Here is a 16,183-nt window from a genome sequence, read left to right as displayed (position 1 = left end):
AACTATGGCTATCATTATGATGTAGATGGAGATCAGGATATAACTATGTCTATCATTATGGTGTAGATGGAGATCAGGGTATAACTATGTCTATCATTATGGTGTAGATGGAGATCAGGGTATAACTATGTCTATCATTATGGTGTAGATGGTGATCAGGATATAACTATGTCTATCATTATGGTGTAGATGGAGATCAGGGTATAACTATGTCTATCATTATGGTGTAGATGGAGATCAGGGTATAACTATGTCTATCATTATGGTGTAGATGGTGATCAGGGTATAACTATGTCTATCATTATGGTGTAGATGGAGATCAGGGTATAACTATGTCTATCATTATGGTGTAGATGGAGATCAGGGTATAACTATGTCTATCATTATGGTGTAGATGGTGATCAGGGTATAACTATGTCTATCATTATGGTGTAGATGGTGATCAGGGTATAACTATGTCTATCATTATGGTGTAGATGGTGATCAGGGTATAACTATGTCTATCATTATGGTGTAGATGGTGATCAGGGTATAACTATGGCTATCATTATGGTGTAGATGGAGATCAGGATATAACTATGTCTATCATTATGGTGTAGATGGAGATCAGGGTGTAACTATGTCTATCATTAAGGTGTAGATGGAGATCAGGGTATAACTATGTCTATCATTATGGTGTAGATGAAGATCAGGGTATAACTATGTCTATCATTATGGTGTAGATGGTGATCAGGGTATAACTATGTCTATCATTATGATGTAGATGGAGATCAGGGTATAACTATGTCTATCATTATGATGTAGATGGAGATCAGGGTATAACTATGTCTATCATTATGGTGTAGATGGTGATCAGGGTATAACTATGGCTATCATTATGGTGTAGATGGAGATCAGGATATAACTATGTCTATCATTATGGTGTAGATGGAGATCAGGGTGTAACTATGTCTATCATTAAGGTGTAGATGGAGATCAGGGTATAACTATGTCTATCATTATGGTGTAGATGAAGATCAGGGTATAACTATGTCTATCATTATGGTGTAGATGGTGATCAGGGTATAACTATGTCTATCATTATGGTGTAGATGGTGATCAGGATATAACTATGTCTATCATTATGGTGTAGATGGTGATCAGGGTATAACTATGTCTATCATTATGGTGTAGATGGTGATCAGGGTATAACTATATCTATCATTATGGTGTAGATGGTGATCAGGATATAACTATGTCTATCATTATGGTGTAGATGGTGATCAGGGTATAACTATATCTATCATTATGGTGTAGATGGTGATCAGGATATAACTATGTCTATCATTATGGTGTAGATGGAGATCAGGGTGTAACTATGTCTATCATTATGGTGTAGATGGAGATCATGATATAACTATGTCTATCATTATGATGTAGATGGAGATCAGGGTATAACTATGTCTATCATTATGGTGTAGATGGAGATCAGGGTATAACTATGTCTATCATTATGGTGTAGATGGTGATCAGGGTATAACTATGTCTATCATTATGGTGTAGATGGAGATCAGGGTATAACTATGGCTATCATTATGGTGTAGATGGTGATCAGGGTGTAACTATTTCTATCATTTTGGTGTAGATGGTGATCAGGGTATAACTATGTCTATCATTATGGTGTAGATGGAGATCAGGGTATAACTATGTCTATCATTATGGTGTAGATGGTGTTCAGGATATAACTATGTCTATCATTATGGTGTAGATGGAGATCAGGGTATAACTATGTCTATCATTATGGTGTAGATGGAGATCAGGGTATAACTATGTCTATCATTATGGTGTAGATAGAGATCAGGGTATAACTATGTCTATCATTATGGTTTAGATGGTGATCAGGGTATAACTATGTCTATCATTATGGTGTAGATAGAGATCAGGGTATAAGTATGGCTATCATTATGGTGTAGATGGTGATCAGGGTATAACTATATATATCATTATGGTGTAGATGGAGATCAGGGTATAACTATGTCTATCATTATGGTGTAGATGGAGATCAGGGTATAACTATGTCTATCATTATGGTGTAGATGATGATCAGGCTATAACTATGTCTATCATTATGGTTTAGATGGTTATCAGGGTATAACTAGGTCTATCATTATGGTGTAGATGGTGATCAGGGTATAACTATGTCTATCATTATGGTGTAGATGGAGATCAGGATATAACTATGGCTATCATTATGGTGTAGATGGAGATCAGGATATAACTATGTCTATCATTATGGTGTAGATGGAGATCAGGATATAACTATGTCTATCATTATGGTGTAGATGGAGATCAGGGTATAACTATGTCTATCATTATGATGTAGATGGTGATCAGGGTATAACTATGTCTATCATTATGGTGTAGATGGAGATCAGGATATAACTATGTCTATCATTATGGTGTAGATGGAGATCAGGGTATAACTATGTCTATCATTATGGTGTAGATGGAGATCAGGATATAACTATGGCTATCATTATGGTGTAGATGGTGATCAGGGTATAACTATGTCTATCATTATGGTGTAGATGGTGATCAGGGTATAACTATGTCTATCATTATGGTTTAGATGGAGATCAGGATATAACTATGGCTATCATTATGGTGTAGATGGAGATCAGGATATAACTATGTCTATCATTATGGTGTAGATGGAGATCAAGGTATAACTATGTCTATCATTATGGTGTAGATGGAGATCAGGATATAACTATGTCTATCATTATGGTGTAGATGGAGATCAGGGTATAACTATGTCTATCATTATGGTGTAGATGGAGATCAGGATATAACTATGTCTATCATTATGGTGTAGATGGAGATCAGGGTATAACTATGTCTATCATTATGGTGTAGATGGTGATCAGGGTATAACTATGTCTATCATTATGATGTAGATGGTGATCAGGGTATAACTATGTCTATCATTATGGTGTAGATGGAGATCAGGATATAACTATGTCTATCATTATGGTGTAGATGGAGATCAGGGTATAACTATGTCTATCATTATGGTGTAGATGGAGATCAGGGTATAACTATGTCTATCATTATGGTGTAGATGGAGATCAGGGTATAACTATGTCTATCATTATGGTGTAGATGGAGATCAGGATATAACTATGTCTATCATTATGGTGTAGATGGAGATCAGGGTATAACTATGTCTATCATTATGATGTAGATGGTGATCAGGATATAACTATGTCTATCATTATGGTGTAGATGGAGATCAGGGTATAACTATGTCTATCATTATGGTGTAGATGGAGATCAGGGTATAACTATGTCTATCATTATGGTGTAGATGGAGATCAGGGTATAACTATGTCTATCATTATGGTGTAGATGAAGATCAGGGTATAACTATGTCTATCATTATGGTGTAGATGGTGATCAGGGTATAACTATGTCTATCATTATGGTGTAGATGGTGATCAGGGTGTAACTATGTCTATCATTATGGTGTAGATGGTGATCAGGGTATAACTATGTCTATCATTATGGTGTAGATGGTGATCAGGGTATAACTATGTCTATCATTATGGTGTAGATGGAGATCAGGGTGTAACTATGTCTATCATTAAGGTGTAGATGGAGAACAGGGTATAACTATGTCTATCATTATGGTGTAGATGGTGATCAGGGTATAACTATGTCTATCATTATGGTGTAGATGGAGATCAGGGTGTAACTATGTCTATCATTATGGTGTAGATGGAGATCAGGGTGTAACTATGGCTATCATTATGGTGTAGATGGTGATCAGGGTGTAACTATTTCTATCATTATGGTGTAGATGGTGATCAGGGTATAACTATGTCTATGATTATGGTGTAGATGGAGATCAGGTTATAATATGTCTATCATTTTGGTGTAGATGGTGATCAGGGTATAACTATGTCTATCATTATGGTGTAGATAGAGATCAGGGTATAACTATGTCTATCATTATGGTGTAGATGGAGATCAGGGTATAACTATGGCTATCATTATGATGTAGATGGTGATCAGGGTATAACTATGTCTATCATTATGGTGTAGATGGTGATCAGGATATAACTATATCTATCATTATGGTGTAGATGAAGATCAGGGTATACCTATGTCTATCATTATGGTGCAGATGGAGATCAGGGTATAACTATGTCCATCATTATGGTGGAGATGGAGATCAGGGTATAACTATGTCTATCATTATGGTGTAGATGGTGATCAGGATATAACTATGTCTATCATTATGGTGTAGATGGTGATCAGGATATAACTATTTCTATCATTATGGTGTAGATGGAGATCAGGATATAACTATGTCTATCATTATGGTGTAGATGGAGATCAGGGTATAACTATGTCTATCATTATGATGTAGATGGAGATCAGGGTATAACTATGTCTATCATTATGGTGTAGATGGAGATCAGGGTATAACTATGTCTATCATTATGGTGTAGATGGAGATCAGGGTGTAACTATGGCTATCATTATGGTGTAGATGGTGATCAGGGTGTAACTATTTCTATCATTATGGTGTAGATGGTGATCAGGGTATAACTATGTCTATGATTATGGTGTAGATGGAGATCAGGTTATAATATGTCTATCATTTTGGTGTAGATGGTGATCAGGGTATAACTATGTCTATCATTATGGTGTAGATAGAGATCAGGGTATAACTATGTCTATCATTATGGTTTAGATAGAGATCAGGGTATAAGTATGGCTATCATTATGGTGTAGATGGTGATCAGGGTATAACTATATATATCATTATGGTGTAGATAGAGATCAGGGTATAACTATGTCTATCATTATGGTGTAGATGGAGATCAGGGTATAACTATGTCTATCATTATGGTGGAGATGGAGATCAGGGTATAACTATGTCTATCATTATGGTGTAGATGGTGATCAGGATATAACTATGTCTATCATTATGGTGTAGATGGAGATCAGGATATAACTATTTCTATCATTATGGTGTAGATGGAGATCAGGATATAACTATGTCTATCATTATGGTGTAGATGGTGATCAGGGTGTAACTATGTCTATCATTATGGTGTAGATGGTGATCAGGGTATAACTATGTCTATCATTATGGTGTAGATGGAGATCAGGGTGTAACTATGTCTATCAATATGGTGTAGATGGAGATCAGGATATAACTATGTCTATCATTATGGTGTAGATGGTGATCAGGATATAACTATGTCTATCATTATGGTGTAGATGGTGATCAGGGTATAACTATATCTATCATTATGGTGTAGATGGTGATCAGGATATAACTATGTCTATCATTATGGTGTAGATGGAGATCAGGGTGTAACTATGTCTATCATTATGGTGTAGATGGAGATCAGGATATAACTATGTCTATCATTATGGTGTAGATGGAGATCAGGATATAACTATGTCTATCATTATGGTGTAGATGGAGATCAGGGTATAACTATGTCTATCATTATGGTGTAGATGGTGATCAGGGTATAACTATGTCTATCATTATGGTGTAGATGGAGATCAGGGTATAACTATGTCTATCATTATGGTGTAGATGGTGATCAGGATATAACTATATCTATCATTATGGTGTAGATGAAGATCAGGGTATAACTATGTCTATCATTATGGTGTAGATAGAGATCAGGGTATAACTATGTCTATCATTATGGTGTAGATGGAGATCAGGGTATAACTATGTCTATCATTATGGTGGAGATGGAGATCAGGGTATAACTATGTCTATCATTATGGTGTAGATGGTGATCAGGATATAACTATGTCTATCATTATGGTGTAGATGGTGATCAGGATATAACTATTTCTATCATTATGGTGTAGATGGAGATCAGGATATAACTATGTCTATCATTATGGTGTAGATGGAGATCAGGGTATAACTATGTCTATCATTATGATGTAGATGGAGATCAGGGTATAACTATGTCTATCATTATGGTGTAGATGGAGATCAGGGTATAACTATGTCTATCATTATGGTGTAGATGGAGATCAGGGTATAACTATGTCTATCATTATGGTGTAGATGGAGATCAGGGTGTAACTATGGCTATCATTATGGTGTAGATGGTGATCAGGGTGTAACTATTTCTATCATTATGGTGTAGATGGTGATCAGGGTATAACTATGTCTATGATTATGGTGTAGATGGAGATCAGGTTATAATATGTCTATCATTTTGGTGTAGATGGTGATCAGGGTATAACTATGTCTATCATTATGGTGTAGATAGAGATCAGGGTATAACTATGTCTATCATTATGGTGTAGATGGTGATCAGGGTATAACTATGTCTATCATTATGGTGTAGATAGAGATCAGGGTATAAGTATGGCTATCATTATGGTGTAGATGGTGATCAGGGTATAACTATATATATCATTATGGTGTAGATGGAGATCAGGGTATAACTATGTCTATCATTATGGTGTAGATGGAGATCAGGGTATAACTATGTCTATCATTATGGTGTAGATGATGATCAGGCTATAACTATGTCTATCATTATGGTTTAGATGGTTATCAGGGTATAACTATGTCTATCATTATGGTGTAGATGGTGATCAGGGTATAACTATGTCTATCATTATGGTGTAGATGGTGATCAGGGTATAACTATGTCTATAGGCAAGGAGAAGGTAGGATCCAGCGCTGGATCCTACCTTCTCCTTGCCTGTTTATCCTATCGTTGTGCCGACACGAGGACCCGAGCGCTACATACAAATCCACATCACACTGGAGTGTTAAGGTGAGCTGGAGGTCTCCCTCCCCAGTTTATCCTATAACTATGTCTATCATTATGGTTTAGATGGAGATCAGGATATAACTATGGCTATCATTATGGTGTAGATGGAGATCAGGATATAACTATGTCTATCATTATGGTGTAGATGGTGATCAGGATATAACTATGTCTATCATTATGATGTAGATGGAGATCAGGGTATAACTATTTCTATCATTATGGTGTAGATGGAGATCAGGATATAACTATGTCTATCATTATGGTGTAGATGGAGATCAGGGTATAACTATGTCTATCATTATGGTGTAGATGGTGATCAGGATATAACTATGTCTATCATTATGGTGTAGATGGAGATCAGGATATAACTATTTCTATCATTATGGTGTAGATGGAGATCAGGATATAACTATGTCTATCATTATGATGTAGATGGAGATCAGGATATAACTATGTCTATCATTATGGTGTAGATAGAGATCAGGGTATAACTATGTCTATCATTATGGTGTAGATGGAGATCAGGGTATAACTATGTCTATCATTATGGTGGAGATGGAGATCAGGGTATAACTATGTCTATCATTATGGTGTAGATGGTGATCAGGATATAACTATGTCTATCATTATGATGTAGATGGAGATCAGGGTATAACTATTTCTATCATTATGGTGTAGATGGAGATCAGGATATAACTATGTCTATCATTATGGTGTAGATGGAGATCAGGGTATAACTATGTCTATCATTATGATGTAGATGGAGATCAGGGTATAACTATGTCTATCATTATGGTGTAGATGGAGATCAGGGTATAACTATGTCTATCATTATGGTGTAGATGGTGATCAGGGTATAACTATGTCTATCATTATGGTGTAGATGGAGATCAGGGTGTAACTATGGCTATCATTATGGTGTAGATGGTGATCAGGGTGTAACTATTTCTATCATTATGGTGTAGATGGTGATCAGGGTATAACTATGTCTATGATTATGGTGTAGATGGAGATCAGGTTATAATATGTCTATCATTTTGGTGTAGATGGTGATCAGGGTATAACTATGTCTATCATTATGGTGTAGATAGAGATCAGGGTATAACTATGTCTATCATTATGGTTTAGATGGTGATCAGGGTATAACTATGTCTATCATTATGGTGTAGATAGAGATCAGGGTATAAGTATGGCTATCATTATGGTGTAGATGGTGATCAGGGTATAACTATATATATCATTATGGTGTAGATGGAGATCAGGGTATAACTATGTCTATCATTATGTTGTAGATGATGATCAGGCTATAACTATGTCTATCATTATGGTTTAGATGGTTATCAGGGTATAACTATGTCTATCATTATGGTGTAGATGGTGATCAGGGTATAACTATGTCTATCATTATGGTGTAGATGGTGATCAGGGTATAACTATGTCTATCATTATGGTTTAGATGGAGATCAGGATATAACTATGGCTATCATTATGGTGTAGATGGAGATCAGGATATAACTATGTCTATCATTATGGTGTAGATGGAGATCAAGGTATAACTATGTCTATCATTATGGTGTAGATGGAGATCAGGATATAACTATGTCTATCATTATGGTGTAGATGGAGATCAGGGTATAACTATGTCTATCATTATGATGTAGATGGAGATCAGGATATAACTATGTCTATCATTATGGTGTAGATGGAGATCAGGGTATAACTATGTCTATCATTATGGTGTAGATGGTGATCAGGGTATAACTATGTCTATCATTATGGTGTAGATGGAGATCAGGGTATAACTATGTCTATCATTATGGTGTAGATGGTGATCAGGGTATAACTATGTCTATCATTATGGTGTAGATGGAGATCAGGATATAACTATGTCTATCATTATGGTGTAGATGGAGATCAGGGTATAACTATGTCTATCATTATGGTGTAGATGGAGATCAGGGTATAACTATGTCTATCATTATGGTGTAGATGGAGATCAGGGTATAACTATGTCTAATATTATGGTGTAGATGGAGATCAGGATATAACTATGTCTATCATTATGATGTAGATGGAGATCAGGGTATAACTATGTCTATCATTATGGTGTAGATGGAGATCAGGGTATAACTATGTCTATCATTATGGTGTAGATGGAGATCAGGGTATAACTATGTCTATCATTATGGTGTAGATGAAGATCAGGGTATAACTATGTCTATCATTATGATGTAGATGGTGATCAGGATATAACTATGTCTATCATTATGGTGTAGATGGAGATCAGGGTATAACTTTGTCTATCATTATGGTGTAGATGGAGATCAGGGTATAACTATGTCTATCATTATGGTGTAGATGGAGATCAGGGTATAACTATGTCTATCATTATGGTGTAGATGGAGATCAGGGTATAACTATGTCTATCATTATGGTGTAGATGAAGATCAGGGTATAACTATGTCTATCATTATGATGTAGATGGTGATCAGGATATAACTATGTCTATCATTATGGTGTAGATGGAGATCAGGGTATAACTATGTCTATCATTATGGTGTAGATGGAGATCAGGGTATAACTATGTCTATCATTATGGTGTAGATGGAGATCAGGGTATAACTATGTCTATCATTATGGTGTAGATGAAGATCAGGGTTTAACTATGTCTATCATTATGGTGTAGATGGTGATCAGGATATAACTATGTCTATCATTATGGTGTAGATGGAGATCAGGGTATAACTATGTCTATCATTATGGTGTAGATGGTGATCAGGGTATAACTATGTCTATCATTATGGTGTAGATGGTGATCAGGGTATAACTATGTCTATCATTATGGTTTAGATGGAGATCAGGATATAACTATGGCTATCATTATGGTGTAGATGGAGATCAGGATATAACTATGTCTATCATTATGGTGTAGATGGAGATCAGGATATAACTATGTCTATCATTATGGTGTAGATGGAGATCAAGGTATAACTATGTCTATCATTATGGTGTAGATGGAGATCAGGATATAACTATGTCTATCATTATGGTGTAGATGGAGATCAGGGTATAACTATGTCTATCATTATGATGTAGATGGAGATCAGGATATAACTATGTCTATCATTATGGTGTAGATAGAGATCAGGGTATAACTATGTCTATCATTATGGTGTAGATGGAGATCAGGGTATAACTATGTCTATCATTATGGTGGAGATGGAGATCAGGGTATAACTATGTCTATCATTATGGTGTAGATGGTGATCAGGATATAACTATGTCTATCATTATGATGTAGATGGAGATCAGGGTATAACTATTTCTATCATTATGGTGTAGATGGAGATCAGGATATAACTATGTCTATCATTATGGTGTAGATGGAGATCAGGGTATAACTATGTCTATCATTATGATGTAGATGGAGATCAGGGTATAACTATGTCTATCATTATGGTGTAGATGGAGATCAGGGTATAACTATGTCTATCATTATGGTGTAGATGGTGATCAGGGTATAACTATGTCTATCATTATGGTGTAGATGGAGATCAGGGTGTAACTATGGCTATCATTATGGTGTAGATGGTGATCAGGGTGTAACTATTTCTATCATTATGGTGTAGATGGTGATCAGGGTATAACTATGTCTATGATTATGGTGTAGATGGAGATCAGGTTATAATATGTCTATCATTTTGGTGTAGATGGTGATCAGGGTATAACTATGTCTATCATTATGGTGTAGATAGAGATCAGGGTATAACTATGTCTATCATTATGGTTTAGATGGTGATCAGGGTATAACTATGTCTATCATTATGGTGTAGATAGAGATCAGGGTATAAGTATGGCTATCATTATGGTGTAGATGGTGATCAGGGTATAACTATATATATCATTATGGTGTAGATGGAGATCAGGGTATAACTATGTCTATCATTATGTTGTAGATGATGATCAGGCTATAACTATGTCTATCATTATGGTTTAGATGGTTATCAGGGTATAACTATGTCTATCATTATGGTGTAGATGGTGATCAGGGTATAACTATGTCTATCATTATGGTGTAGATGGTGATCAGGGTATAACTATGTCTATCATTATGGTTTAGATGGAGATCAGGATATAACTATGGCTATCATTATGGTGTAGATGGAGATCAGGATATAACTATGTCTATCATTATGGTGTAGATGGAGATCAAGGTATAACTATGTCTATCATTATGGTGTAGATGGAGATCAGGATATAACTATGTCTATCATTATGGTGTAGATGGAGATCAGGGTATAACTATGTCTATCATTATGATGTAGATGGAGATCAGGATATAACTATGTCTATCATTATGGTGTAGATGGAGATCAGGGTATAACTATGTCTATCATTATGGTGTAGATGGTGATCAGGGTATAACTATGTCTATCATTATGGTGTAGATGGAGATCAGGGTATAACTATGTCTATCATTATGGTGTAGATGGTGATCAGGGTATAACTATGTCTATCATTATGGTGTAGATGGAGATCAGGATATAACTATGTCTATCATTATGGTGTAGATGGAGATCAGGGTATAACTATGTCTATCATTATGGTGTAGATGGAGATCAGGGTATAACTATGTCTATCATTATGGTGTAGATGGAGATCAGGGTATAACTATGTCTAATATTATGGTGTAGATGGAGATCAGGATATAACTATGTCTATCATTATGATGTAGATGGAGATCAGGGTATAACTATGTCTATCATTATGGTGTAGATGGAGATCAGGGTATAACTATGTCTATCATTATGGTGTAGATGGAGATCAGGGTATAACTATGTCTATCATTATGGTGTAGATGAAGATCAGGGTATAACTATGTCTATCATTATGATGTAGATGGTGATCAGGATATAACTATGTCTATCATTATGGTGTAGATGGAGATCAGGGTATAACTTTGTCTATCATTATGGTGTAGATGGAGATCAGGGTATAACTATGTCTATCATTATGGTGTAGATGGAGATCAGGGTATAACTATGTCTATCATTATGGTGTAGATGGAGATCAGGGTATAACTATGTCTATCATTATGGTGTAGATGAAGATCAGGGTATAACTATGTCTATCATTATGATGTAGATGGTGATCAGGATATAACTATGTCTATCATTATGGTGTAGATGGAGATCAGGGTATAACTATGTCTATCATTATGGTGTAGATGGAGATCAGGGTATAACTATGTCTATCATTATGGTGTAGATGGAGATCAGGGTATAACTATGTCTATCATTATGGTGTAGATGAAGATCAGGGTTTAACTATGTCTATCATTATGGTGTAGATGGTGATCAGGGTATAACTATGTCTATCATTATGGTGTAGATGGAGATCAGGGTATAACTATGTCTATCATTATGGTGTAGATGGAGATCAGGGTATAACTATGTCTATAATTATGGTGTAGATGGTGATCAGGATATAACTATGTCTATCATTATGGTGTAGATGGAGATCAGGGTATAACTATGTCTATCATTATGGTGTAGATGATGATCAGGGTATAACTATGTCTATCATTATGGTGTAGATGGAGATCAGGGTATAACTATGTCTATCATTATGGTGTAGATGGAGATCAGGGTATAACTATGTCTATCATTATGGTGTAGATGGAGATCAGGGTATAACTATATCTATCATTATATAAGGTTAATACAGAAGGGTTTAAATACATCACATGAGACAATAATAACATTATAAAGTACAATTAAGACCTCGTTCACATCTGCGTCAGGGTCCCATTCCGACGTTCCGTCTGAGGTTACTGTCGGAATCGGAGCCTGACTGACACAATCAGAAAAACAAAGGTTTCCGTTTCCGTCACCACTGATTTCAATGTCGACGGATCCGGTCCCGATGGTTTCCGTTTGTCTCAGTTGTGCTAGGGTTTCGTTGTTTTGACAGAATCAATAGCGTAGTCGACTACGGGACTTCGGAACGGGACCCTGGCGTAGATGTGAATGAAGCCTAACATGAGCTTGCTGACTGACAGACTGGTCTTCTATAGGACATTGGACTTAGCGGCACTGGCTTATTTTGATTTCTTTGAATTGTTCATTACAATTGTCTTCTACACTTGGTAACCAGTTGATAAAGGGGAGCAGGCTGTTAGGGTCTTTTTACATCGAACAAAAACGAGTGCCGATCAACCAGACAGCTCATTGATCGGCGCTCGCATGACTCTTTCACAAGGAGCTGTGATTGGTGATGTATGGGTAGGAGCGATTGTTTACTATGATCGCTCGTCCCCGTGCATTCCCATCGTGTCGGCAGCACATCGTTGTTTACACAGGGAGATGTGCTGCCGACTAATGATGATGATTTCTGCTGCATAAACGGCACGATCAGCTGATTAATGGGGGTTTGCTCGTTCATCGGCTGATCATCGCCCTATCATCGCCCTGTTTACACATATGAACGCTCGATTGCCCGATCTTTGGCCCGTGTAACAGGGTCTTAACTGTGATCTTCAATCTAAAGGGGTCCATGGAAGACAAATCTGGGAAGTCGAGAATTACAGATAATAGGAATAGGATGAAGGAGTTTTTTCTGGGTCAACCATTCCTTGATCTATAGGTGGAGGGGGAGGTTTGGATTTGTCTTATTCTTGTCTATAAGATCTTTCATATCTGTTATGTTTCCAGGCTGTTCAGCGACATAATATTCTACCTGCCACCAAAGAAGCCGCTTTTGTCCTGTCCGTGAAGCCTTTGTGTGTGAATAGTGACTTACTGAAGATACCGATAGAGTTCTGGTGAGATGTCGTTCGTCTTCTATCCTCTCCAATTAAAGGATTTAAATAAAAACACTTTACAAACCTTCACAGTCCAAATTTATATACGCCTAGGACTCATGGAGGCACGTGGGGGGTGAAATCATGGCATTGCTGTGAGCGGCCTTAATGCCCCCTATGAGTGGTTTTGCCATTACTTGAGGGCGCCCCGGTGTTGCCTTGGTTAAATGTTAAGTAATTCAAACTATTTGTATAGTTACTTATCTTTCACTGATCTTAAGTGACATCAGGCCTTTTACTACAGTCATATTCAGAGCTGCAATTACAGTTCTGCTGTTACATTATGTCCTATACTCCAATCACATCCAGAGCTGCAGGCACAATCCTTTACTTGCATCATTCATTCTTCTCTAGTCAGTATGGCCTAACTATTGCCATATATAAGTGTATTCCTGACCTGATGTCTCCGCTGATCTCATCTGACTCTGCAGGTATGCCGGAGGTCGGAAGTCCACAAACATGGTCCTTCTGGAAGTAAACCTGTTGTCCGGATTTGTGATCTCAAAGGAGTCTATAAATAAAGTAAGTTCACAAGATGTTATTCTAACCACTAAAAAAAATAAATCTGATGTTATATGAAAGCGAAGTACCAGTCAAAAATGCCCATTTGCCAGTGCTCCCGGATCCTCCGGTGTGGCCCGTTTACCTCCATAGTCCAGCAGTTCTTCCTCCGGACTGGTCAATGTTTATATAGAGTCAGGAAGACGTCATAGCTTCTATCTCACTGCTGCAGCCTTGGTCTCCTGGTCCTATGCTCAGCCTACAAGCCGCTGTGATTACATCTCCCCTATGTCCCTGTCAGTAGGAATGCCCTCAATGCCACAACCTTTCCGATTCCTATCAGGTTCAGACAGACATGGAAAGATTGAGAGCGAGAGAAGTGCAGGAATGACCAAGCTCCCACATTAATAAGCGCAGAAGTTGCAGTTCTCAGGTGATGTCATTTTGGAGGAAGGTCCTGGCGGGGCTGTACTGAGATCTCCTGTTATATATCTGCAGAAAGCAATAAAACTCAGAGCTTAGAATAAAATCCATACAGGGGTATTCCCATCTCCGGCATTTGTGGCATCCACAGGATGTTCTGGAAGTTTTAATACGTGGAACAATTTTGTCTTTAAGCAATAATGGTCAAAGGTTTCAAAAGCCTGAACCCGTTCTGTACCTTGCAGCCACCTCTTCATTCCCCTCATAGGAGAAGGGTCTACACCTATCAGTCATTCGTGGCATGTCTTGTGGCAATGCCATCAATTGAGAAGAGAATACCCTTTAGGGACAGGTTATACATGTTCACTTCATATACACGGGGCTACGTGCCACTTACCAGGCTCTTTTTTTTGTGTGTGGCTCCTGACAACTCAACCCTTTGTACACAAGTGACGTCGATTCACACATCCCCCGATACAGTGCGGTGTCTTCCTGACCAGTGACACCTGAGGCCACAGAGACAGCTGTGAAGATGTTCGAGGTGCGTCCAAAAAGTTATGAGAATGATGTCCAAAAAAATCCTTTTATTCAAAAAACCTACAATTAGGCTCAATCACCTTCAAAGTAAATCCCCTGGGACTGGACCCAACGATTCCAGCGACACTGCCATTCTTCGCAGCAGTGCTGGGGGTCTTCATGTGAGAGGTTGTTCAGAGTTTTCGTCGCGGCTGACTGAACGATTTCAACAATACCACAATGGTGCCCTTTCAGGTGAGTTTTGATTTTGAGGAACAAAATAAAAGTTACAAGGTGCGAAGTCAGGTCTATAGGGTGGGTGAGGAAGGGTAGGGATGATTTTTTTGTGCCAAAAACTCTCTCACAGCCAATGATGTGTGATGCGGCGAATTGTCATAGTGTAGGATCCAGGTCATGTCAGGGCCCAATCGCGAAACCCTTCTCCTCAAACGCTCCAGGACCTGCAGGTTATAGGTCTGATTGACTGTCTGTCCTGGTGGTACAAATTCTTTGTGACCAACTCCTTGACAGTCCAAAAAAGCGATGAGCATTGATCGGACTCTCGATTTGCTCCGGCTTTCTTCGTTCGAGGTGAATTGGGAGTGTGTCATTCTAAACTCTGAGGTTTGTTTCAGGATCATACACAACCTCCATTCCCACTTTCCTCATGGGGAACGTAAAAATTCATACTAATTACATTTGGGACGAACCTCGTAAGTTCTGTTAGTGGATCAGAGGAGTGCAGGACCATGTAGGAGGTACGCGGGTGGTACAATTCAGGAGCGTCGCTTGGATCAGGTCTTCACACCCATCTGGGAACATTTATTTGCCTTGAGCTTATATCCAGGAGTGACTTGGAGATGTGGCCTGAATAATAAGAGTAAGGATAGGTCTGATGATTTGAGGGTGTGCTTCTATGATTGAGGCTCCTGAGCTGTGGCTCCAAAAATAAAGTAAGCCGGCCACACCCGCTATATACCCCAGAACACTGTGTTTTCACTTCACATCTCAAAATGGATACAGACCCCAGACCAGACCCCTAACTAAATACAGACCCCAAGTCAGAACC

The 16,183-nt window shown here is 37.8% G+C and overlaps 1 protein-coding gene across 1 annotated transcript in view; it reads left to right on the top strand.

Annotated features, from left to right (window-relative positions):
- Positions 1-16,183, top strand: part of LOC142663898 (alpha-2-macroglobulin-like protein 1) — a 140,545-nt gene that overhangs the window by 111,691 nt on the left and 12,671 nt on the right. The window contains exons 19-20 of the mRNA XM_075842737.1: positions 13,526-13,635; positions 14,106-14,196. Coding sequence (XP_075698852.1) covers positions 13,526-13,635; positions 14,106-14,196 — 201 coding nt within the window. The remainder of the gene's footprint in view (positions 1-13,525; positions 13,636-14,105; positions 14,197-16,183) is intronic.

This window comes from Rhinoderma darwinii, chromosome 11 (genome assembly GCF_050947455.1).
Source record: "Rhinoderma darwinii isolate aRhiDar2 chromosome 11, aRhiDar2.hap1, whole genome shotgun sequence".
NCBI lineage: Eukaryota > Metazoa > Chordata > Amphibia > Anura > Rhinodermatidae > Rhinoderma > Rhinoderma darwinii.
This window is presented reverse-complemented; position numbering and strand designations above follow the sequence as displayed.